Source organism: Maylandia zebra, linkage group LG23, assembly GCF_041146795.1.
Source record: "Maylandia zebra isolate NMK-2024a linkage group LG23, Mzebra_GT3a, whole genome shotgun sequence".
In the NCBI taxonomy this organism is placed as follows: Eukaryota; Metazoa; Chordata; class Actinopteri; order Cichliformes; family Cichlidae; genus Maylandia; species Maylandia zebra.
This window is the reverse complement of record NC_135188.1, coordinates 34,525,342-34,550,287: the sequence shown is the minus strand read 5'-3', so window position 1 is coordinate 34,550,287 and position 24,946 is coordinate 34,525,342. Positions and strand designations below refer to the sequence as shown.

Below are 24,946 nucleotides of genomic sequence, written 5' to 3'. Positions count from 1 at the left end.
TGAAGAGTGCTCATTTAAACATCAATGCTGTATTCCTTTGCTGGTGATCAACCAATCAGATAAAGCAGAGAAATAAAAGAAACCATAAACCAAAAGTCACTCCTTCATATCCACAACATAGTCTGAGACAGTTAACAAGAAGCAGTTCTACTTAGTACTACTACAACTAATAATAATGATGAATGGCATCTCAAAGCACTCTATCACCACATCTATGGCCAGCAAGCCCAGCTCATTTAAGCTGAAGCTTACCTGATCTCCAGCAACTACTGCTCCAAACAGGTGTAGCAGGCAACATTTCAGACTCTCCTTTAGATGCTCGCTCTCCTGGAAGCACTCTGTAAGGAGGGCAAACATGTAAATACACAAGTGTGGCTTTCCTCAACTTCCACCTCTCAAGTAAACACTGCATGAATTCAGATGCAGAAACAGCAAATTCTCATATTTTTTATGAAAGGAGGGTCGACGAAATCGGCAAAGCAAATAAGATAGGACCTTAACTATCACACACACACACACACACACACACACACACACACACACACACACACACACACACACACACACACACACACACACACACACACACACACACACACACACACACACACGTTGTAGTAATTTTAGTTTTACAGCGGTCCCAGTCACCCATTAACTCATCTGTCAACACATCCAGCTGGGGAAAAGAAATCCGACATTTTGGCTCCGTGATGTCTACTTCCTTCATCCCATACATTTCAAAACAATTCAATTTAGTTCCCTGAATAACACTAATTACAATCCTACAAATTTAGACATAATATACAAACATGCTTAATGAAAGGAACAGTACTCTCACAGACTTGCTGCTTGCCCACAACCCAAAGCACACAAGCAGGAAAAGAAGTCTGGTTGAGCCTTGGGTGTTATCTTTTGTGATAAACCACAGCAGCCACACATTTGACACAGGACAGAAAGGGGTATTTGTTTAAAATGGCCCCCAGCAGCGCTGAAGTGGCTTGACAGATACTATTCACTATCTGCTCATCTCCACGAATGGTAAACAGAAAAAAATGCACAAAGAACGGATTCACCAGGACCCAGAGAGGAAAGAGGGGGAGGCAGTGGGAGAGAGTGATGGCGTGGGAGCTCTTAGACGAGATGATAGGGGAGGACAGAGGAGAGCAGAGCTTATGGTCTGTAATCAGAACAGTAGTGGGATGTACTGAGAACTGCTTCTACATCCTTACTTGAAGAGGACTCTGAAGAAGGACCATATACACATTTAAAAATAAGTGCACATAGTGGCACACTGTAAAGTTCAGAGCAGCTGAAAGTTCTGCACATTTGATTCATATACCTCTAAAAAACACTCTGGTACATTGAAGGGAGTGGGAGTGAGGGCTCGAGTGAAAAGCAAGACACTTACGGTAAAAGAAAGGAACAAATTCAACAGTGAGGGGAGCTGCTTTGTACTTCTGCCTGCTCCTCTCTACCGTACCCATCTGCTGCTCCCTGGAAGGAACAAACACAGCACACTGAGGAACAGCTCCTGTTCATTTTCAGTACAACTCAATTTTATTTATATAGTGCCAAAAAACACAACAGCAGTCTCGTCAGGGTGCTTTACATTGTAGGGTAATTAATTATCGATTAAAATCGATTCTGAACATGATATCGATTCATTAAAATCCTGAATCGATTTTTAAATATAAATTTATTTTGCCCGAAACACCAGAATTTCTACAACCACAAAACAGTAAATGAGAGCAGGTACAAGGCTTCTGCACAAAAACGTGGACCCAACACATCCGAATCAGTGAGATGTCGCCTTTCTCACCCGACGGCACGTACGTGGACACGGACACGCTGTCGGGGCTGAAAGCCGACAGATCACTGATTCTGAAGTGTCGGCCAGCGCTTTGTGTTTACGTGTTTACTTATGTGTTTACTTTTTGTGCTAGATTCTGAAGCTGCAGGTTTTATCTCTCTCCAAACAATATTGACTGAACCAGCAGCCAAAGACGATCCAAACTACGCTTCAGATTTCACTTCACATAAACATCATCACGAATTTCCTCTGACTTTTGCTGTTTTGCTTCCACCACGATAAAAATCACACTTCATGTAGAGCTCTCTCTCTCTCTCTTTCTCTCTCTCTCTCTAAATCGATAATCAAAACCCACCCCTACTTATTACCCACCAGTCTACGGTGTCGGCCGCTGGTTTTTTTTTTGGGGGGGGGGGGGTTTGTTACTTCCGACAAGAAAGCCTCATTTTTGCTGTTCAATACTGAACAAATTTAAACTTTTTAAAATTGTGCAAAATTGCAAAATGCTTAGCTGTGTCTCTAATCAAACCTCTGTAACTTTGCTCTGCTTCACTTCGTTTTTGATCTACTGCACAACATTTTTAAGGTCATCTGCTATAAAAACCCAGACCAGGAAAACCGCCTTCATGTTTTTCTGTGTTTTATCCTTATTTACTTTGACACAAAGGCATCTGCTGTGATGTTTACACCTTTGATAAAGTCTCACAAATGTCAGCTTTCTTTTTATAGATATAAAAATATAGATATGGACTGATAAATGATCAGAATTATAATATTTCTGACTATCTGAGGCAAAATTCCCCGATTTAAATCGAATCGAATCGATTCTAGAAATCAGTGACGATATCCAGCCCTAGTAAAGACCCGACTATAACACAGAGAAAACCCCAACAATCAAACCACCTGCTTTGAGCAAGCATTCGGCAAAAGTGGGAAGAAAAAACTCCCTTTTGACAGAAGAAACCTCCAGCAGAACCAGACTCAGCGGCAGGGCAGCCATCTGTCTTGCCTGGTTGGGGGATGATGGACCCGAACTGAGCAGATTACCTAATCAAGGCAAAGTTAACCTTCCTTGCTGCGTTACCATGCCAACTACAGAGCCACAGTTTTATATAAATTATTATCTGAATGACACACCTAGGAGGAAACAGACCAATGAGGAGTAAGCTTCTTCATAAGCTATCAAGAGAGCACCTTCAGTAGGTTTGTATGTATTATCAGATATTAAAAGGTAAATTTTAAAATAAAATCCCATCATTGCATATTTTGTAAATAAGGCCTTCAGGAAATGACTTCTTTGCCATTTCTGCTGTTGGTGTTGCAGGACAAACTAACCCTCATCCCCTTTGCAGTTCTAGGAGTGAAAACTAAATCAAACTGCAGTCTGACTTTTGAAAATAAGAAAAATAATCTAAAGCAGTTTTATGTAAAGCAAAATAGTTTGTTTCAACATAAAGTTTAGTCTTTAGCTTTAAAAAGTTTCCAGTCCTAGCTTTGCAAACCCAGAAAATAAATTATATTTATGGTTCTAGCAATGTTCACTTGTGCAAGGAACACAAATCTGATGAAAAAAAATTAAATAAAAGACAAACAATGTGTGTTAGGATGTTTTACCAACAGTCTGATGACTGATAATGGAAAAAAATGACTACCAGTAATAAGATATGAGGTGTTATCAGCCACAAGAATGGGGAAACAGACTGTGAGACTAGGCACACCTACATGTGCAGTGAGCATTTGCCACCAAGTCAAAAATCCAAAGTGCAGCAGCTTGCTAGCACATAGCTGCTAAACACGGGGTGTTAAATTTCACTGTCAAGAATTATTTTAACTCCTTTTAGCCAAATAAAAACAGTCTGTTACTCTGAAGCGGACCGCGTTCCCCTCAGGTATGATTGTCAGTAAAGCTAGATGTTGTTACCCGCACGTTCGATGCCTCCAGTTGTGGTATGGATCGTAGAGGCTCTCGCAGAATGCCAGTGCATGACGGACAAACTCCTCCGCCTGACTCTGGTCCGCCATCTCCTTCTCTTTGGTCTTACTCTTCAGCTGTAATAGAAACAGCCACATTACATACTGCACATACTATTCAGTCTCAGTGAGACTTTCTCTGTTTAATCAATACAGTCAGCTGTGTGTAATAGTTAACCCAAATTTCTGTTACTGGGAGTAGGTAGCCAAGTAAAAGCTATTAGTTATTTCTACTCAGTTATTTCTGTTTTAAGAATTTTTTTTCATCTTTTACAAATTCAAACAGGGAAAAAGAAGGAAAAAAATGCTTTTTTTAAAGTAACAAGGAGAGAATCTCATTGCATGGTTGGAGGATTGTGACCCACTCTTGCAGAATGTTTGTGCGTTTTTTTGTTTGGGTTTTTTGGTAAAGGTCTTTGAGGATGTTCAGTTTGCATAAATGGGAAGACCAAAAGGTCAGGCTTCTTTTTGAACAGTGAATCATACACAGCTGCTCTTTTTAGTCGAAGAATGAAAGTACAGAGGTGGATATTACAGCAGTTGGTCACCTTTAACTGAATCCATTCTTTCATCCAATACTGAAATCTTTTACACCTACCCCAGTTACAACATAAACCAAAACCATAATCCATCCTCCTCTGTGCTCAAGCATTTGAGAGTTGTTCTTTTCATTGAAATAAAGGTCTCCTCCCCTACCCCCAACATACCAAAGCAGTTTTTTTCCATCAGTCTAAAAGATTTGCTGGTGAGATGCATCAGGCTATGTTGACGGTGATTTTTTGGGGGGGTAAGAATTAGAGATGGATCGATCCGATATTACGTATCCGTGGTTCAGGGGGTTGGGAAGCTCATCTTGTAAACGGAAAGTTGCCAGTTCGATCCCCAGCTCTGTCTGTCTTGGTCGTTGTGTCCTTCGGCAAGACACTTCACCTGCCGCCTACTGGTGATGGCCAGAGGTGCGATATGGCAGCCTCGCTTCTGTCAGTCTGCCCCAGGGCAGCTGTGGCTACAACTGTAGCTTGCCTCCACCAGTGTGTGAATGTGAGGGTCTCGAAAAGCTCGAGCAATCCATTATTATTATTATTACTGACCTAAATTACTGGATCGGATATCGGAGAGAAATAAAAAATGTAATCCGATCCATTAAATAGCACAAAAGCACCTCAGTAAACTTGCGACATGGCGTAACTCAGCTCATAACCTTAGTACATCGGAGCAGTATACGTCACGTGATAGAGCAGCTGTGGCGTGCGAGACCTGTTGGCGGTCTGGTTGAGCATTTGTAGCCTCGCTACCAACCCGGCATTTCATCTCCGAGAAAGTTATCCCAGACAGGAGTAAAGCAAGTGTGTAAGTTCATCTCCGAATGTTTGTCCCAAATTAAGCTTAACAACCGATATATGGAGCGACTGCCTCTTCTCTATCCCTCCCTCTCCTGTCACTACTTCAATCATGAAACTGATTCATGATCAGCTGATCGGCTTTTCTGTCGCGACTCCCGTCTCTCTTGTTCATTTATCGCCCACTTTGCACCAGAAAGAGGAAACCAGCGGCTAAACAACAGCAGCACGTTTAAGCTTGATAAGCTGTTGTTAGAATTTATTTAATATTATTATTCTACACCAGGATCCTTTTCTACGCACGGCTGGTAACTGTGCAGCAAAGTTTTACCAGGTGGGCCGATAGGGCATTAACAGGGAAAAGGGGGGTACAAAGAAATACTTTTCTTTCTTATTCTCATTTAAAATGTTTAGCTTTTAATAAATAATTATCTGAATCTTAAATCCAAAGTTTTAATCTGATGTAAAATGTATAGAAGTCCATTATTGTATATAGTAACTATTAAGTCTAATATACCCTAGTAAGCTATAGTACTTTTGGGAAGATACAATCAGTGCAGTCTGCAATTCTGTTGAAGAAAGATGTTGAATCTATTTAATTATTGTAGAAAAATAATTGATTTCTGTGCATTTTTTTTTTTTTTTTTTAAACACGTGCATTAACCTCCTAGGACCTGGCGTCCACATATGTGGACATCACATTTTGGGTTATTTAGACCAAAATACTCAATTTTGCTCTGCAAGAGCCTGATATCCACTTACGAGGACATTATACTGCTACTGTTCTATCAAAATTTTAAATGAATATCCTCATGTGGCTCTTATTTTTCTTAGAAACAAAAATTAGGTAAAAAAAAATAAATAAAATTTTTTCTAATTCTTTGTTTTTACATTCATCAGGTCCCAATCAGATCAAATATCAAAGAGAAATTAAAAATGCATGCCGTGGAAGAGTTCGGGTCTTAGGGGGTTAAATTAAAGTTGATTACGTCGATTAAGCATCACGAGGCGGAGGGTGGGGGGTGGTTCCCTTGTTTTTTTGTTTTTTTTTTGCTGGGAGTTGGCAACCCTATTAGTTAGGTTGTTTAATATTTCTGCTAAGTACTCTTTAAAATACCAGAATAGGGAGGATGGTGCAGGTGTAAGGTTATTAGCTTGATGAGTGTTGCTGAACTATGAAACATCTTGGGTGCAGTGTACTTTTTGAATATAGGTATAACAGAATAGCTTTAGTGGGTTTTTTTGTTTTTTTTAAACTTGGCTATGAACTTATACACAATGCAGCAAGATATTTAAAAAAAACAGTTTTATTAATTAAAAAATACACTATATCGGATTCATATCGGTAGATATCCAAATTTATGATATCGTATCGGACATGAAAAAGTGGTATCGTGCCATCTCTAGTGAGAATGCAGGGAAACGTTTCCATAAAGGTCATATTTGCAAACTTGTAACTGCACAGTAGAGCAGAGCACCGATCCCCTAATTTGCTAAATCATCTTTAAAGGTTTTCCATTAATTCTACAAGTAGTTCTCCAAGTTAGAAAGTAATTTTCTTGATGTTTTAAATCTCACTTAATTGAAACTACAAAGTGATGAAAATGACTGCAGCCTTGCTGTGATAAAATGTTCAACTTCAGAGATCAAGCAGACATGCTGTCTTAACAATCATTATCTATATAATAAATAATAAGACAAGGAGAAGATTGTGCAGTGTATCTTTCTCTAGAACTACTAGAACAATGACTGCAAAGACAAAAAAATAAAGCAAATTAAATAAAAAAAATGTCCACCATTTGAAAAAAATAGAATTGGTGCAATTTTTATGGAATTGTCTGTCAAACAGCATCAGTGGGTGACATTACAATGGCTACATTCAAGTTTTCCATATGCTGTATGTTTATAACTGACATTCTCTGGACTTTTAAAACCATCACATCAGCTCACCAATGTCTCAAACGTTGGTCAAACAAAACAGAGCTCACATTTTTTGCATTGTCCTTCCTTTCCTTTCCTTTTTCAGTATAAAACAGTTTAAAGGTAAATAAATGAAATAATCTTAAATTGTGTTAAGGAAGGTTTCATCTTTAAGTCTATGACATTTTGGAGATGGGTTCATCTTCTGCTAAATTAATATCAAAAAGCATGCATATTAGATTTGAACTTCTAAACATTGAGCTTCTTTTTCCACTCTAAATTAATACATTCTTCAAGACCACAGGACACAGAAATATGTGCAAAAGAAAAAGGGAGGAGTCAGACCTGCTGAATATAAAGTGTTGTCATGGTGATGATGTGATTGATGTAGGAGCAAGTACCAATCTCCTCCACATTGGATAGGTTCCTTTCGTAAACATCGAATCATGGACACACAAACACACAAGACAAGTCAACTGTTAACTTCTCCATCACTTACTTTTGAACACCTACTTCATTAGAGTGAAATTTCATCTCAGCAACTTTACAGCATGTGTATGTTTAACATCCTGACCTGCAGATGATGATGAGGAATTTGAGCAGCAGCAGTGCTAGGTTTTGCTGCTCGGGCTCCAGGCCGTCAGAGGCTTTTTGGACACACTGCAGTAACTGGTGGCGCAAAACCTGCAGGATGTTGTCTGGGAGGAGCGTCAACACCGGGGGAACCTCTTCTGGTCTGTAGACACAGAAGCATCGCAAGCACATAGCTGGATGAAAAGGAATGTCGACTCCATGTTTGTGTACCAGGATCAGCAGATTATCAAAGCACCATCTGCTCTCACCGCGTCGTACACATGCCTGGTGCATTCAGGCATTCATTACTAGAGAAAAAAATTGCATGACTGCTGCACTCTGTTCATATATGTGAGAGAGAATCCCATGGTAGGGAAGCAGATGTGACAGCTGCAGAGGAAGGGAATGAGATGAAGAGGATGGGGGAGAAGACAAATGGAGGGAAGAGAGGACAAAGATGCAAGGAGGAAGAAGAACATGACATCATTCAAAGGAGGAAAAAAGCAAATAACAGGCTGGCAGATAAAAACCTTAGCCAATTAGACTGAAACACCCATATTCTGCCATCCTACTCCACCCAATCCTGTGGCTCTGCCTTGCTCATAAAATGTGACTGACTTCATAAGGCTTCATCTGAGGTTCATGCGATCACAAGTGGCAGAACAGTGTTAACCAAGCTGCTCTAAAATCCTAGATACACGCTCTCCAATGATGAGTGGGTGTCTCTCACTTAACTGATTTGTGTTGGCATGGTGCTTTTGATGCAGAGCATCACCTGCAACAAAATTAAACCACTCTGCACAAAAGCATCTGTTGTGGCCATGCTATTTCAGGCTGCACTGTGGAAAGCTCCACGGTGTGTGGTCATGATGTGGATGACATACAAGAGGAGGTAGCTCTGAACCCGCTCCTTACAACTGATTAGATGGCACTGGTGTATTATTAAGTATATTAGCATATTAACATCTCGTTTGAATACAATTTAAATAAAACCCAAACCAAAACATAGCAGCAACCAAAATACCAAACTTGAGGCTTCGTTAGTAGTGCACGTACCAAAAGGGAACAACACAAATTGTGTTGGCAATCTACTTTGAAATAATTTGCTGATAAATGAAAACATTGTTAGCTAATAATGGTGCACATGCTAGAAATAAGAGCGTAAATTACCATCCTATTAAAATATTCCTCATCAAGAAGACAAGTCATTGTCAGTGTTTTCTCCTGCCAAACCAGTGTGGTTTGGTTAAAGAATAAGAATGGGTTATTCAGTGTAAATGCTAATTCCGGTTTATGACCATTATATATGTTATACTGAAAGAAAGCTTCAGGAACTCAGCATTGCAATTTGCCACAGTTTACCTTGAAGGTGTCTTTTCAAAGTCTACATCGAGACATCGCTCGTAGGAGCTGATGAAAATCTCCAGCCATAGCTTCAAGTAGTCTGGATCCCTCTAAGAAAAGAACAGAAGGGTGCAGAGAGGAAACAGTATTTTTAGTTACCTTTGTAGACAAATGTGTCATACTTAGAATAAATAAATGGCTGACAGCGGACAGACTGTAATTTGATTGAATTTATTGTTGTGTGGTGTATGTGTGAGACATTAATGACTTTTCTGTGTGGAACTTCAGGAAGCAGTTGCTGGTAAATGTGAGGTCGACATCAGATTTCTGACTTTTGGAATACCATTGAATCCTGGCACCTCATGCATCCCTTCGTAGTTCTTTCAATGTTCCCCAACACTGCCCCATGACCTCCTAACTGTACCTCAAAATTGTTTCGCAGTTCCACTCTTCCTCACTGTCCAGTGAATGGTCCTCACAGGGATAGGAAACAGCAAACATGTGTATGCTTATATTGGGGGGGTCACCATTCTAGTCTGACATTTCATTCTATACTCAGCTGATGTACAAATCTATACAATTGTGGAATTCCTATTAAATATTTGTATATGAAATTTAGATATTTAATTTTACTTCTGCAAAGTTACATCAAGATTGGTTTTCTCATGTAGGAGGAACTACGGAAGACAGATACATAAAATCTTTACAATGATAATGGATTGGATTTATATAGCGCTTTTCAAGGCACCCAAAGCGCTTTACAATGCCATTATTCATTCACTCTCACATTCACACACTGGTGGAGGCAAGCTACGGTTGTAGCCACAGCTGCCCTGACAGAGGCGACGCTGCCGGACACTGGCGCCACCGGGCCCTCTGACCACCACCAGTAGGCAAACATGGGGTTAGTATCTTGCCCAAGGATATTTGGCATGCAGGCAGGGGGCAGCCTGGGATCGAACCACCGACCTTCTGATTAGGGGTTGATCTGCTCTGCCACCTGAGCTACAGCCACCCCGTGTCTTGCCCAAGGACACAACGACCAGGACAGAGAGCCTGGGGATCGAACTGGTGACCTTCCGGTTACATATATGCTTCCCAACCCCTTGAGCACGGTCACCCCATTATAAGATGACAATTGCCCTTAGAAAAATAGTCCAAAGACATAATGTAGCATGATGATATTTCAATTGAAACATGGATAAAAAAAGGATATTAATCTCACGCAGATTTGGTTGTTGAACTAGAGCACTGATGCTGGAGAGGACTAGCTGTTAGCCTCTGTGTTTACCTATGCTGTTAGACAAGCAGAAGGAGAATGATCTCAAGAATAAAACTAAGCTGATTTCAGTTTAAGCACACTACCTCTATGCTTATGTGCACATCAGATTTAGCTAATCACCCCACATCATTTAGGATTGAGTAAATATTTCCCAGTGCCTTTTCTACATTTGGCTCTGGTTATATTAGAAGCAAGAAAAACACATACATACACTTCTGGTCAAAATGTTTTAGAACACCCGAGTTTTTCCATATTTTACGTGAAAACATCTAGTTTAAAATCTCATTGCACTCTGAAATGAAAGCATAGTACAAATAAGCAATTGGAGTTAAAAAATAAATCAAGGAATCAATTTATAGACCAAAATGTATTTTAAACTTTTGACTAATCAAAGTAGCGACCTTTGGCAGATATAATAGCTGAACACACCAGTGGCATTCACTCTACAACAGAGATCAAATATTCTTCAGAAAGTTCTTCCCATATCTGTTGCAGAGGTTCCCAGTCAAAGAAAAATTTTAAATTATGAAACTGACAATTATGAAACTTTTTGCTTGTTTATTTATTTGTTTTTTCTTTTGCATACTGTGTCAAGCTTTCCTGTATATAATCATGTCCTAGATTTTGGAGAAAACAAGAAATTGATTAAAATTTTATTAAAAAAAAAAAAATCAATAGATTCATATTTATACAAGCAGTGTGTTTATGTGTGTGTGTGTGTGTGTGTGTGTGTGTGTGTGTGTGTGTGTGTGTGTGTGTGTGTGTGTGTGTGTGTGTGTGTGTGTGTAAATTATGTGGTTCACACAACAAGCTGCAATGTTTGACCAGACTTTTGTGAACCTCTTTTCACAGCATTGCTTCATATTCAGAAGCAACAGAATTTGAATTTAAGGTTTAGTGTATACAAGCAAAATAAGAATGAGAGGCCGTGGTTCCTGTAACTGATGGTGACACACATGCGTTTTTCTTAGGGTGTGAAAGCTAAAACTTGCACCTGACTGAATGGAAAACAGGCCCGGCAGTGTTCCTAACAGTCACATTTCTAGCAGCCGGCTGACCGGCATTTCCTAAATTCCATGGAACAATGCCCAGAGAAAGATGGGATACCAGCATCAGCTGGAGATGAGGACTGGCCAGACAGGAACAAACAAGACAACACACACAAGTGACAGTGCTACAATAAATTACTCCGGAAATTTTTTTATTACTGTGACATGCAGTATTACATGTAATATGTTGCATTAGTAAATGTAACATATTTAGAACAATGCATTTTTTTGTCACTGCTACATCCTTTGCACTATAACATTACATTTTCCTTACCTAATGCCTGACTTTGTTTGTTTTGCTTTATATAAAGAAAGACCTATGTATCATAATCAGAATGTAATAATCCGGAATTCAGGAAATAAAGTCTGATGTTCAAAATTTCTGGCGGAGGACATCCAAAGCCTTCACTGTGTCCCTCCCCATTGCTCACACAAAATCGATGCCAACTGGTCTGACCTGAGGACACTCAAAATGAATGGCTGCAAGCAACGCGTACAGAAACATATTTTTCACATTGTTCATATAATCTCCGAACATTGAGCATAATTGATGGGTGTGTGTGGCAGTAACAGCATTTGCAAGTAGTATTGTTACAGCAGACACTGCAACAGGACTTCAACTAAGGATGATTTACTGTCTCTAATTAATCTACTGCTCATGTTTGGTTAAGTGCTTTGTTTAGAAAATGTCAAGTTAGTGTTTTGTTTGCTTAAAAACCAGAGCTGTAACAACTAAATACTTGCCAATGTCTCTTAAGAAAATTACTAAAATGAAAAAAACAAACAAAAAACCCCAAACAACAACATAAAACCCCCACACAAATCTGATCGTTTCAGCTCTGTATCACAGACGTAACTCTGAAAGCATCATTGATTCATCATACACAAGTTATCTCTTGTTCAAGCACTCTTAACAGATGCTGTCATAAGGACTTTGGGCCATTTGGAGGGTGTGAGTGAGCAATCTAGGTCAAGGAAAACTGAAGAGTTAAACATGGCAGATTATAGCAACACTCGGTTTATTGAGCATTTGGTAGAGTAGTCTGACCCCTACTCGTTCAGAGGTCTTTAAATATTTAGATCGTGATTTGGTGGTAACCCCTCTGACCCCCTTTATAGAGTTAACTAAAAAGCCCGGAGCTTTTTAAAGGCCTTAGCATTCACTCTCTAGGGAACTGCCTACTGATATTATGACAATCAATCCAGTGAAAACTGTGTGAGAGGTAAAAGTTTGAGTCCGTTCAAGCCATGAGGAAGTACAAGAATTTTGAAGCGATGTAATGCTACTCCTCTTCTCGTTCTGTTGCTTCTGCCTAACGAAATTTGTACAAAGGGAGCTATAACAAGAACTCACATCATACAATGCCCATATGCAATATATGTAAAATTAGGGCTGCTCAATTAATCGAATTTTAATCACGATTACGATCTGGGCTTTCAACAATCATTAAAAATGACTGAGCCGATTATTATCCCCTCCCTCATTTATCCGCGACACCTTAAAGGCCGGTCCGTGAAAATATTGTCGGGCATAAACCGGTCCGTGGCGCAAAAAAGGTTGGAGACCGCTGATTAAGAGGACCCGAGGGAAGCTCGGAAAGCTAAGCAGAAGTTATTTGGAGAGGAGAGAGTGACTGCCGTTGGTTGAAAAGAGAGGTAAAAAAAAAAAAAAAAAAAACTTCAGTGGTGGTGCACACTATTTTATATTATTTTTTAAAGTCATTATTCAATACATTGTTATTGTTAACCCTTTAAAGCCGGTCAGAGCAGCACGCTCTGTTTTGTGTAACTATTTTTAAATCCCTGTAGAACCTGAACCGTGTAAGCTAGCGCAATAAACCGGAGGAGTTGTACTTACATCTGATGCCATCAGCTTGTCCTCAGTCACGGTTTCCTTCCACATATAGCTTTGCAAAAATGGCATAAAAAGCGCTTGCAGGAACAAAAACATAATATTCCAGAAACACGCTTTGCCGATCCGATCAGCTGCTCGTAACACTTCGCACATCACATGTCCGCCATTTCCTGCCCGAAACCGGAAGTGACGTCATTTTCGCGGAAAATGTAGTTTCTTTTACTTGTAGGCCTTAAAAGCCTATACTGGTCATGTTTGACTTTTCTGAATAGTTGCTGGGATGCTTAGAACTCGAATTGCACTGCTGGAAATAGTTTATTTTGATGCACCTGCTGTTTTCTTTGCAAATTTGCATCATAGGATTGTTTTTGTTTTTCCTGCAGTATATAAAAATTGCTGTATCTCCAAAATAAAACTATGAAGACACTCAAAATAAATTTCCTGTTGTTATAAACTATTTTTTGCAACTTTTTTGTATTTAAAGTTTTGAGGGATAAACCTCTTAAATTTCTCCAAGTAGAAATATATGTTAAAAAACAAAAACAAAAACGATTTTCAATTTTTTTTTGTAGTTTATTGCACTTTTTGCAATTAATGTAGTTACTCTGGACTTAATGTATACATATTATTAAAATATGGGCTATAACAATTGTATAGCAACTTGAAATGCTCCCACAAATGGCACTACAACATGTAAAAAAATTATATAAGCTCTGGCGGACTTAGATAAGATAAGATAAGATAAGATAAGATAAGATAAGATAAGATAAGATAAGATAAGATAAGATAAGATAAGATAAGATAAGATAAGATAAGATAAGATAACCTTTATTAGTCCCACACGTGGGAAATTTGTTTTGTCACAGCAGGAAGTGGACAGTGCAAAAGTTATGAGGCAAAAATTAGAATACAATAAGAATAAATACAGTACACAACTCTACAGAATAGAATAAAATAAAATAAAATACTATATACAGTAGAATAAAATAAAATAAATATACAATAAGATAAAAATAGAATACAAATACAAATACTATATACAACTGAGTAAAAATACAACAATGACAGAAAGGATTATTGCACTTAGTATTATTGCATATGTATGGATGTGTGTGCTTGATCAGTTAAAGTCTTTATTATGGAGTCTGACAGCAGTGGGGAGGAAACACCTGCGAAATCTCTCCGTCCCACACCGTGGGTGCCGCAGTCTCCCACTGAAGGAGCTGCTCAGTGCTGTCACAGTCTGCTGCATGGGGTGGGAGATGTTGTCCATCAGGGATGACAGCTTAGCCGCCGTTCTCCTGTCACTCATCACCTCCACTGGGTCCAGAGGGCATCCTAGAACAGAGCTGGCCCTTCGGATCACCCTGTTCAGTCTCTTCCTGTCCCCAGCAGAGATGCTGCCGCCCCAGCAGACCACGCCATAAAAGATAGCAGAAGCCACAACAGAGTCATAGAATTTCTTCAGGAGTGGGCCCTCCACTCCAAACGACCTGAGTCTCCGCAGCAGGTACAGCCTGCTCTGCCCTTTCCTGTAGAGGGCGTCTGAGTTATGAGTCCAGTCCAGTCTATTGTTCAGATGAACACCAAGGTACCTGTAGCTGTCCACAGCCTCAATGTCCATACCTTGGATGTTCAGTGGTTGCAGTGGAGAATGCTTGTGCCTGCGGAAGTCTACCACCAGTTCCTTGGTTTTACTGGCGTTGATCTGGAGGTAGTTCAGCTGGCACCAGTCCACAAAGTCTTGGGTCAGACCTCTGTACTCACTTGGTTCTATGGTAGGTCTTAAAGGGTTAAATAAATATCGTCAAATAATCGAGATCTCAATTTCAGTGAAAATAATCGTGATTATCATTTTTGCCATAATCGAGCAGCCCTATGTAAAATAAAACTGATTTTGATTGGATGTTAAGTAACTCTGTATTTGGCACTTTCTCATTGCTGTGACTTCACTTATATGGGAGCTCAGAAAACATCCCATCATTCCAAAGGCCGACAAACAGGAAGACCGACTTGACAAATAAATAATGGAATAATTCACTCCAGTGACTTTTATCCAGAGTGTATATTAAAGACTGATGCCGTTACCATGACGCCACCCATTGGTTTTGGACTCTACATTCTGAAGCCTCAAATTAGCATTTCGGCTGCCACCCTTTTAGCTTTTTGGAGCCAGAAGTTGTCATTGCCAGCTGTAGTCCAAGCTACCACAAGACCTAGAGAAGCAGTTGAATATTATGATTTGTAACCTAGCCAAACCAGCTGCAGCTGGAAAGTAAAACTTGACACATAAATCGTGAGGCTGGTTATGAGTGACAGAAAGATGGGACATTAAAATTATATTATACTGAGGATGGGGTTAAAATAAGTCACAAAATATACTCATACAGGCAGCCAGCCCATATAAAACCTATGTTCGTGAAACGGTGAAGGAGAAGGCAATTCATAAACCAATTTACAAAACTCCTTATCAAATCCCTGCATAAACAAAAAGAGTTTGCAGACTACTAATTCAGAACTAAGGAAAAAATATTAGCTGGAAAAAATAGAATCAGTGTTTCTTAGCCAGCACAGCCCCTGGCTACAGAGGGGGAGACTGCTTCTGTCTGCGTGTCAGAGTGGGAATCAGCCAGCGCTGTGCTATTCCAAGTGAAGTCATCAGAATAATCCTGTGACGCTGACCTCCGTCTGCGCGCGCGCGTGTGTGTGTGTGTGTGTGTGTGTGTGTGTGTGTGTGTGTGTGTGTGTGTGTGTGCAAGAGACAAAAAAAGAAGAAAAGAGAGAGAGATGTCGGACTGGAACTCAGCAGGAACCACGTGTGTAATATGTTCTGCTAGGAGGCCACGGTCTGTCTTCTGTGTGTGCTTCTTTCCCCGTGTTACCCCGTCACTTACAATGACAGAGAAAAACATTTATTATTGGATGGTAGAGCAGGGCGATATGGTCAAAAATATTTATCACGATATATATTTGAAAATTTGCGATAACGATATAACTGACGATATAATTGATGCGAGACAAAATACAACTCCACAACATTACTAGCGCAAAAACACAACCTTCCATTTATTTTCACTTAAACAAGAAGCTGGTTTTTATGTACATTAAAGCTTTATAAAAATGTAACGGTGCAAATGCAAATTCCTTGCTGAAAGTTTAACCAAAAGGCATTTCCAGTAGAAATGTGCTGACATATCCTGAGCATAACCATGTATAATATCCACTGAAGTTAAAAAGAGGTGCTTTGCTACATTAAACTGCAGTGTGCAGTACGTATTTTTCGGACCATAAGGTGCACGGGATTATAAGGCACATTAAGCGAAACAAAGCAGTCAGATAAATCAAACTTTATTAAACTCATTCTTCTTGCTTCCTCCACTTCTGTACCATTGATTCATTAATGTTGAATTCTCTGGCCGCTGCTCTATTCCCATGTTTTTGCAGTATATTAATGACTAACCTTGTATTGTGGATGGATTATCTCAGTTGTTCTCCTGACTGAAGTTTGGTCCGTTTACAGCATCCTGCCATGCGATTGCATTTGTCTCTAACCATCAGGAACCTTAACGTTAACTTTTATAAGTGGAAAAGTGTTAGTGTTCGTCCTCCAGCTTCACTGTTTATGTTATGCTAACATAGCTGTGTCGCTAGCGATCACGTAGCACATCATTATATACCAGCTAGCCCAACTTCAGTAACCCTACAAACGTCACTGCTGTTTAGTTTCCTGTCTTCATTTATGTTGGAAGTGATAGCAGAGCTGTACGTTCGAGTTTTTTCAGAAATCTCTCTGTCAGAACATGCAATATCATGCTTAGGTAACTAGCGAAACTAGCGAGCTAACTTCCGCTAGTTTCCTGCTAACTTCTAACTCCGTTAAATGTAATAAATTTTGTTTTCATGGATGCCTGGAAGTTAAACTTCATAGTTACACTTGGTAAAGCAGCAATGCTGATCGTTTTATTAAAGATGAAAGAATTTAGACAGTTTTTAACTCTAAGTGATGCTGCAGTGTTGTTTGACCTGAAGCATACGGAGTTTAGGACCCAGATTACTTCCAGATTTACGAGCATCTTAGGCTACGTTCACACTGCAGGCGAAAGCGCATCAAATCCGATTTTTTTGACCCTATGCGACCCATATCCGATCATGCTATGACAGTGTGAACGGCGCAAATCCGATATTTTCAAATCCGATCTGGGTCACTTTCGTATGTGGTACTGAATCCGATACATATCCGATGTTTTAGAAAGCGACTGCTGTTTGAACGGTCAAGTCGCATTAAATCCGCCTTTTACGTCACCGACACAAGACTGAAGCTAATTATCAGCGCCCGAGAAGACATCGCGAACGCTTCCTGGCCATCCAGTGTAGATGTCAGTGAAACTGTTGGGAAGACAACGTAAACATTTTATTTGTACTGTATAATCTACAGATTCTGACAGAAATCTGCAGCTATCCTTTGAAGCACCGCTCCTCTCTTAAACAGCAATAAGGATCATTATTAGGTTATTTACATTATTATGTAAATAACAAAATAACTTAAAGCAAAAATTGGGAAACGTGAACTCCGAAGTCTTTTTATTAAGGGCCATCAGTCAAACAATACTGTTGCTCTGGGTCTAAACAGAGCGCTTTGTGTGTGACATCTTCTTTTGCGCATGCGGGCCGCTTTGAGCGTTCACACTAGAGCGTGTTTGCTGTCGCATTTTATTTGTAGTGTGAACGAGCAGACAAAAAAAAATCGGATTTGATCAAAAAATCGGAATTGAGCATTAAGACCTGCAGTGTGAACGTAGCCTAAGTCCGACAAATACGACAATAACGACAGCCGCTTGCATGTTCTGCAAAAAAATGTGCTTTGTCGTGTGTCTGACGGACAAACACCAAACCAGTTCCACATCACTGAAGTTGCACCATTTTTACAAACCAATTCTGGTTCATCTGTTTCACTCAACAATCGGCCATGTGCGTATGAAAACAAAGGCACTGCGCATGCGCGTTTTACTCATATTCTATCGCGATATTTCATTTTCCTATTGTTGCCTAACATTATACCGGTATTACCGTGAACGGTATAATATGGCCCAGCCCTATTGGATGGTGCCCACACTGCTCTTTAACCAGAGCAATAAACAGTCTATTGTCTTAATGTACATATGAATGCTGCTGCCAGGAAATTAGAAGATGATGATTTAAGCCAGTAGTTTCCCTCTCAAGTGAGTTTGTGGCTGAATGACTGTGTGTATGTCTCTTAAAGAATGTCCTCTTTTAGGCAGCAGCTTGGGAGCACAGATGCCCATTGAGGGTTTGTACTGTGGCAGGCAGGGGACACACCCTGCTCTACATTGCCCTGTTTATCCTCAGCCTTCATCACAGCCCCCCCCCCCCCACACACACACACACACACAATCACACACCTTGTCCAGCCAGACTCCCACAATATTCTTGTGTCCCAATGTGTATACAGACAGTTCCCATGAGAGAATCACATGCCTCTATGATTTAGTTCATTATCATATTAAATTCTATGCCCAGCTACATCACAATCCCAAATATCTGTTTAAACTGACCTCTGTAAACCTTCCAAGGTCAACAGCAACACAGACCAATGCACGTCCTTCTTAACAGAGAAATCCCCACTGACCCAGACTGGATTTATCAATAGCTCTCAGTCATTTCGAATGTCAGAGACATGCATGAACGAAAAGAAAAAGCTGAAGGGCTAAAGAGAGACCAATGCTGGATTTTCTAATTGTTACTCATTTTTTTAAAAACAAAACAAAACAAAACAAAAAAAACAACAACAACAACAACAAAACGATTCCTTCTGGAGTCTATTCTCATTCTTGACCATCCATTTATTTTCTACCACTTATCTGGGTCCAGGTACAGTCTAAGCAGCCATGCTCAGACGCCACTCAACCAATCACCACCTCCAGCTCCACTGTGGGGAATCCAAGGCGTTCCCAGGGAAGCTGTTTCATTCCTAGGGCATTAAATACTGCTTTTCTGTCAATGCTCTATAACTCTAAAACGTATGTCGTCATTTTGCCAGGATCTTTAGTTGCATCGTTTTGACTTGATCTGTTATGAGATGCTAGACAGGCGTGGTCAGCCAGCTGGTCGGGTGGCAGTTCAGGGGAACCTGGTTAGGTGGAAGTGGCATAGAGTCGCTGAAACCACAATGTTTAAAGGCCTCCTCCCTTTAGATTTAATAGACGGCTGTGGTTTTTCTGTTTCTGCTGCCATACAGGCTTACAGCACTACCCGTCACTCTGTGACAACTCCTCTGGCCATGACATAAGTGCCAGAGGTGGGTGGGTGTGTGCGTGTGTGCGTGCGTGTGAATAGGGGTCCACACTGCACGAGGCACGTCTGATACACCCTGTTAGTGACATCAGTGTTATGCCAGAGATATTCATAGCATGGAGGGAAAATGAGAAGCAAGAACTGCACCAGGGAAGAAAGTTAGCCTGAGGGAGCAAACTTCACGGAGCAGTTCATTCAGTAAACCGAAGCCTGAGTGCATGAGCTTGTCAGACTGCATGAGGTATGGCGTATGCACATGATTATTTGTGTGTGTGTGTGTGTGTGTGTGTGTGTGTGTGTGTGTGTGTGTGTGTGTGTGTGTGTGTGTGTGTGTGTCAGCAGAAATTAGACTGGGTAATCTACTTGACCAAATATGTGAAAATCTGAAACCTTGCACCATTTCCAGCTTGACTCTTTTGCTTCCGATTTCCACCAATGCTTTCACTGCATGCTGATTCCCATAAGAGCAAGGGTTTATGCAAATTACTGGCATTTGCTCCAATCCAGTGAAAAAGCAGGGTGGTGTGGGGTGACATCACACAGGATGATGGTTCTGTGAATCCCCTGTGTTGTGGACAGTTGAAAAAGAGAGTGAGGACTGTTCCTCTTAAGTTACCAGAGTCAACTTTAAAGCCACAGGAGGGTAAAATGTTCCCTGTGCTTGGTTAAATCAAAAAGGCTTTTCTGCAGCACATAATGGCCTTAAGAGCGGAACTGGCACGATTCAGGAATCTGCTAAACCCTCCACTGTCTGACAAGCCCTTCTGGATAAAACACTGGCGAGAGAGCAGAGCTACTGCGCAACTGTATGCCGGCAGCCACCAGCCGCTGCTGGGGGACAACACTATGGCACGAACCAATGACAGTCAGCGAAGAGGATCGCTCGTTACATAAGCATCTTGGCTGTTGTCTGTGACCTCTCTGCTTCACTATAACTCAGAGAAGCAAACTGGAGTTAGTCTGCAGTAGAGCTGGGCGATATATCGAGTTTTTAAAACATATCGATATATTTTTATACGAGATATAAGATGTGACAATATCCTTTATATCGATATAGTCTATGTTACGTTATAATTATAGTTGTGGAGCCGCAAGTTTGCCTCTCTTTCGTCCACTTTTGTCTCTACGCAACGTTACTCCGCCTCGCCTTCACTGAAGACAACTCCCCCTTCTCCCCCATCGCTTCACGTGCAGGCAGCGACAAGATGGACACGGCAAATCTCCGTTAACGAGTTACTGTGCATCGCCCCATGCGTGGGGCTGGACAGCGTCAACGTGTTAACGAGCTAACCATGCTAACGAGCTAACCGCGCTAACCCTAAAATCCTTTCATTCTCTCAAAAGTTGACAGTGCGCCTTATGTATGAATTCTGGTTGTGCTTGATGGCCGCGAACCGATTTTATGTGGTACACGGCGCTCAGCAATCTGTCAAAAATGTTTGAGTACGACTTTGGTAAGCTACGGAGCTGCACCGCTTGATAGATTGTCGGCGCATTACGGCTACCGAGGAGCTTCGCGGAGTGATACGTACTGTGCTTCAACGTAATATTACCGTATTGTGTGTGTGTGTATAAGGACCATAAATGGCACCTGTAAGAGACGTGGTTATGAAGCGGATTTCAAACTCCAGGCTATCAGTCACACAGTAAAACTTGGGAACCGAGCAGCTGTGAAATCTGTCTGTCTTTGTTATTACGCTCAGCGTCTTTTAGTTTACATTTTGACGGCACAATTGTGAGCTCTTTGTTTAGCACAAAAACAACATTGTTTTCTTTTATTTATGGAGCATTATTATTTAATGAATGCTCATAATTTAATTTTGAGTAATTTTTCATGTACATCTGTGCTGTATGTTAATAAAAGTGCCTGTGTGACATCTGGGACACAGCTTTGACTAAGAACTCTCTTTTTGTTCTTACTTTATGGCTTAAAAAAATATCGAGATATACATCTTATATCGCCATCCAGCTAAAAAATATCGAGATATGAATTTTGGGTCATATCGCCCAGCCCTAGTCTGCAGATTCTCATTGAAATGCATACAACATAATAACTGACATCTACCAATACATTAATTTAGAAGCTTTAGAAGCTTTAAATAATGAATACCAACAGTACTTTTCAAACAATGTAAATGTAATCATACAGACTAAGCTTTTACTATGTTTCCCAACTATTCCCTACTAGCAATATATAATGAAAGGTCAAAGATACAGTAAGCATTCCTTTGACCTTCTGACTTTAATGTAGGGCTGCCACAAACGATTATTTTGATAGTCGACTAGTCACAGATTATTTTTGCGATTAGTCGACTAATCAGATCATCATCCATTGGACGTACAGTTTATTGCACCAGCAGCATCTGGTCTTATATAACTATCATTAGCTTACAGCTTGAAGTGTTTGTGCTAACTAAAAATAAAGACAAGATGGTAGTTTATTAATTTTTAATGAAATTTGCAGATTGTTTCGGTGAAGTTTAATAAACTCCTTGCTTTCTAAAATATAACAGGACACCGGAGTATATTCTCCAGCGTCTCACACTTCTGATAATCAGCTGTCTGCTTGACAGTTTTAGCTGTGCAAAAACTATAACTTTAATCTCAGCCAAACCGATTTACTCAGGAACAAATAAAATACTAAAGAAAGCCAAACAATAACATTTTTAAGTTATCTAAGTGACTTATATATATGTTTAACCTGACTAGCGAAAGACGGCGGTGGGTTTGAAAACTATTTGCCGGGAGTCCGGTGTTCTCACGGCTCTAGTTAGCCTTGCCCCCGCCTAGCTAACGAGCTAGTGGGTAACAGACGTCTCCGAAAACGTCGGAGCGCTTTTGAAAATATGTGGTGTCTTGATAAACTGAGCAGATATTTGAGGTTTACACAGCTACATTCTCGCCTGAAAATATGTTAAACGTTTATTTTGTGACCAAGAAAGAATAATAAGAGTAAAGTTAAAACTAACTAGCTGCCGCCATTGTTGACAACTGCGCTGGGCTGCGCTATGAATTCTGGGACACAGCTTCTTCTTCTTCGGGGTTTAACGGCAGCTGGCATCCTTGTACGTGCAGTGCTGCCATCTTCTGTTTCAGTCCGTTATTACACTCTTAAATCCTACTACTCATTCCTGCGTCCTTTGTGATCTTACAAAGCTTCAAACGATGCGTCGACTATTAAATTAGTCGTCGACGATTTTAATAGTCGACATAATCGTGACTAGTCGACTAATCGTGGCAGCCCTACTTTAATATAAATATTATTTTACATAATAGTGTTCAAAACTTTAGAGTGCACAGCCTGAAACTACACTGGAGGACAAAATACTACATTCTGCCCACCTATACTTCCCTAAATACTGAAAACAGCACCAAATGTGCATCAATCTGTGGTAGCAAATAGTCCTAACAATTGTTATAAACTACAGTCGACAACCGTTTCAGGAAATGAATGAAACAAAACAAAAACACTATAAACACACATTTGTCATTCAACAAGGGAAAACAAAGGCCAGTATACCAGCAACATATGGTGCTGAGTGTAATCTGAAGGCACCTAATTTATTATTTGTTTTTTCATAAATTACCCTACCCAAAGAATAAACATGATGTATAAAGCTGTGATGTTGTGCCTGTGTTCAGATATGGCTAATATGACCTGGTACATACACAAACACCAACTCCTGCACACTTCTCCACACTGGAACTGATGCTACAGCTGTTCAACCAACAATTTCTGACTTCATCAGTATGCCAAAAGGCCAGCTGCCACTTCTGGCTTAAAGTGTATTCAAAAGCAGTTTTCTAATGCCATAAGTCAAACTTCTAGGAGAGACACACGTCTGTCTAAACACAAAATTGCCTCTTCCTCTTTCAGTACCAGGAACCAAGTGGTCAGGTGAATGATAATGATTCAGAGAGAGATAATCAGAAAGCAGACATCTGACTGACAGAACAGGACGAGCTGGTTCTCCCAATGGAGCCGAGGGCTGGTTGTGTTGTAAAAGTTTCTACTGTCAACACCACTCACCTGAATGACTCTTTCTTAGACAACAGTGCCAGTATTAACCTCTGACACTAAAGGCTGCCATGACTCTACTGTTGTCAGTGATTAACCAGGCAAGGCACATGAAAGAGGTGTGTATCAGGATGAGTACACAAATATGACAGATGCCTCCAAAGTCATCTAACTGAGTCACATAGTCAAGTTTCAGGAGTAAATACAGCATTCAGGATAATCATTAAGTCTTAAAAGTGTTATAATATTGCAAATTACTAACTCTATGATAAATTGCATTATCATTGAAAGTTGAATTAGAGGTTATTATAAAGTTTAAACTATAGCTTAAATGCAGTACTGTGTGTTTTACTAGCATTTCATTGCAAATTAGGCAGTTGTTTCATGTATTAATTGTTTTTTACTGCTAATGTTTAAAAGGACTCCAACCAAATTCGAACAGTAGATTTTCCCTGACGCTCTTTGTTGCCTCTAACAGCATGTGGTCTGATTTCAATGTCAAGGACTTGAGTCAAATTTTCCATGAAAATCCAAAGAATGTGACGTTTATGCTTATTCCCATTGCCTTACTCTGGCTCCCAGCACAACGATTCAACACAAGCTCCACATACAGACAACAAAACAAACACAAAGGCTGTGGCATCAGATAGAACTTAGCTAGTGACACCGTTAGTGAGAAAGCAAACTAGGTTTAGCCAACTAGCTGCTAGTTAGGCATTATGTAATTTGTGTGAATTTGCAGATAAGTTAGGTGAAATTGGCTATAAAATAGCTATATCTATGTAATAAAGCCCATCCTGGAATTTGGCCATCAGGGGAAAGCTGGTTAGCGTCAGCAGAGTGTTCGAGTCAAACTGTTTGGTTTTCAGGACCAAAACCTGATGCCCGAGTCATCTTTCTGGCTAACGGACAGTTGTAGCTTAAGGGTCAGAAAAAGGAAGTTAATGTGGAAGAGATTTAAAAACAAAACAAAACTAAAACTGAAATAAATAAATGAAAAATTTATCCTGAAGACCACCAAATGACATAAGCTGTTGTTGGACAAAACTATTTAGAGTTAGAGACCTATAGTTCTCTGTAGTGACCTCACTCCTGAGTTTATAATAATTTTGTAAATCTTGCTTAAATTGTTTTTCAGAATGGATCTGGAATGGATGTTCTTTGGGTAATCACTTGTCAATTATAAGATGTTAGCCAAAAGAGGAGCACTTTCACAGTCAGAGCTGCACTTCTTCATCCTGGTTTTTTTTGTTTGTTTGTTTGTTTTTGTGTAAATAAAGATGAGGAAAGAGGAAACACTCATATCAAGGCTTCATAACTGGACATTGGGTGACATCACAGTAGCTACGTTTTTGAATCTTTTATACTGTCTCTGGGCTAATGTGTGGCTCGTTCTCATACCTCAGCTGGTCATCTTCAACAAGCTGTTGCCATGCTATCACTGTGACTAGCAAAGTCATATATGAGTTGAA

General features: G+C 40.1%; 1 protein-coding gene across 2 annotated transcripts in view; it reads right to left on the bottom strand.

Annotated features, from left to right (window-relative positions):
- The window catches only part of nbeal1 (neurobeachin-like 1), a 61,713-nt gene that overhangs the window by 34,148 nt on the left and 2,619 nt on the right, over positions 1-24,946 (bottom strand). For both annotated transcript variants that reach the window (XM_012919476.3, XM_012919477.3), the window contains exons 3-8: positions 8,977-9,068; positions 7,616-7,777; positions 7,387-7,468; positions 3,732-3,859; positions 1,409-1,494; positions 253-338 (exon numbers count right to left, since the gene is read on the bottom strand). In XM_012919476.3, the coding sequence (XP_012774930.2) occupies positions 253-338; positions 1,409-1,494; positions 3,732-3,859; positions 7,387-7,468; positions 7,616-7,777; positions 8,977-9,068 (636 nt within the window). The remainder of the gene's footprint in view (positions 1-252; positions 339-1,408; positions 1,495-3,731; positions 3,860-7,386; positions 7,469-7,615; positions 7,778-8,976; positions 9,069-24,946) is intronic.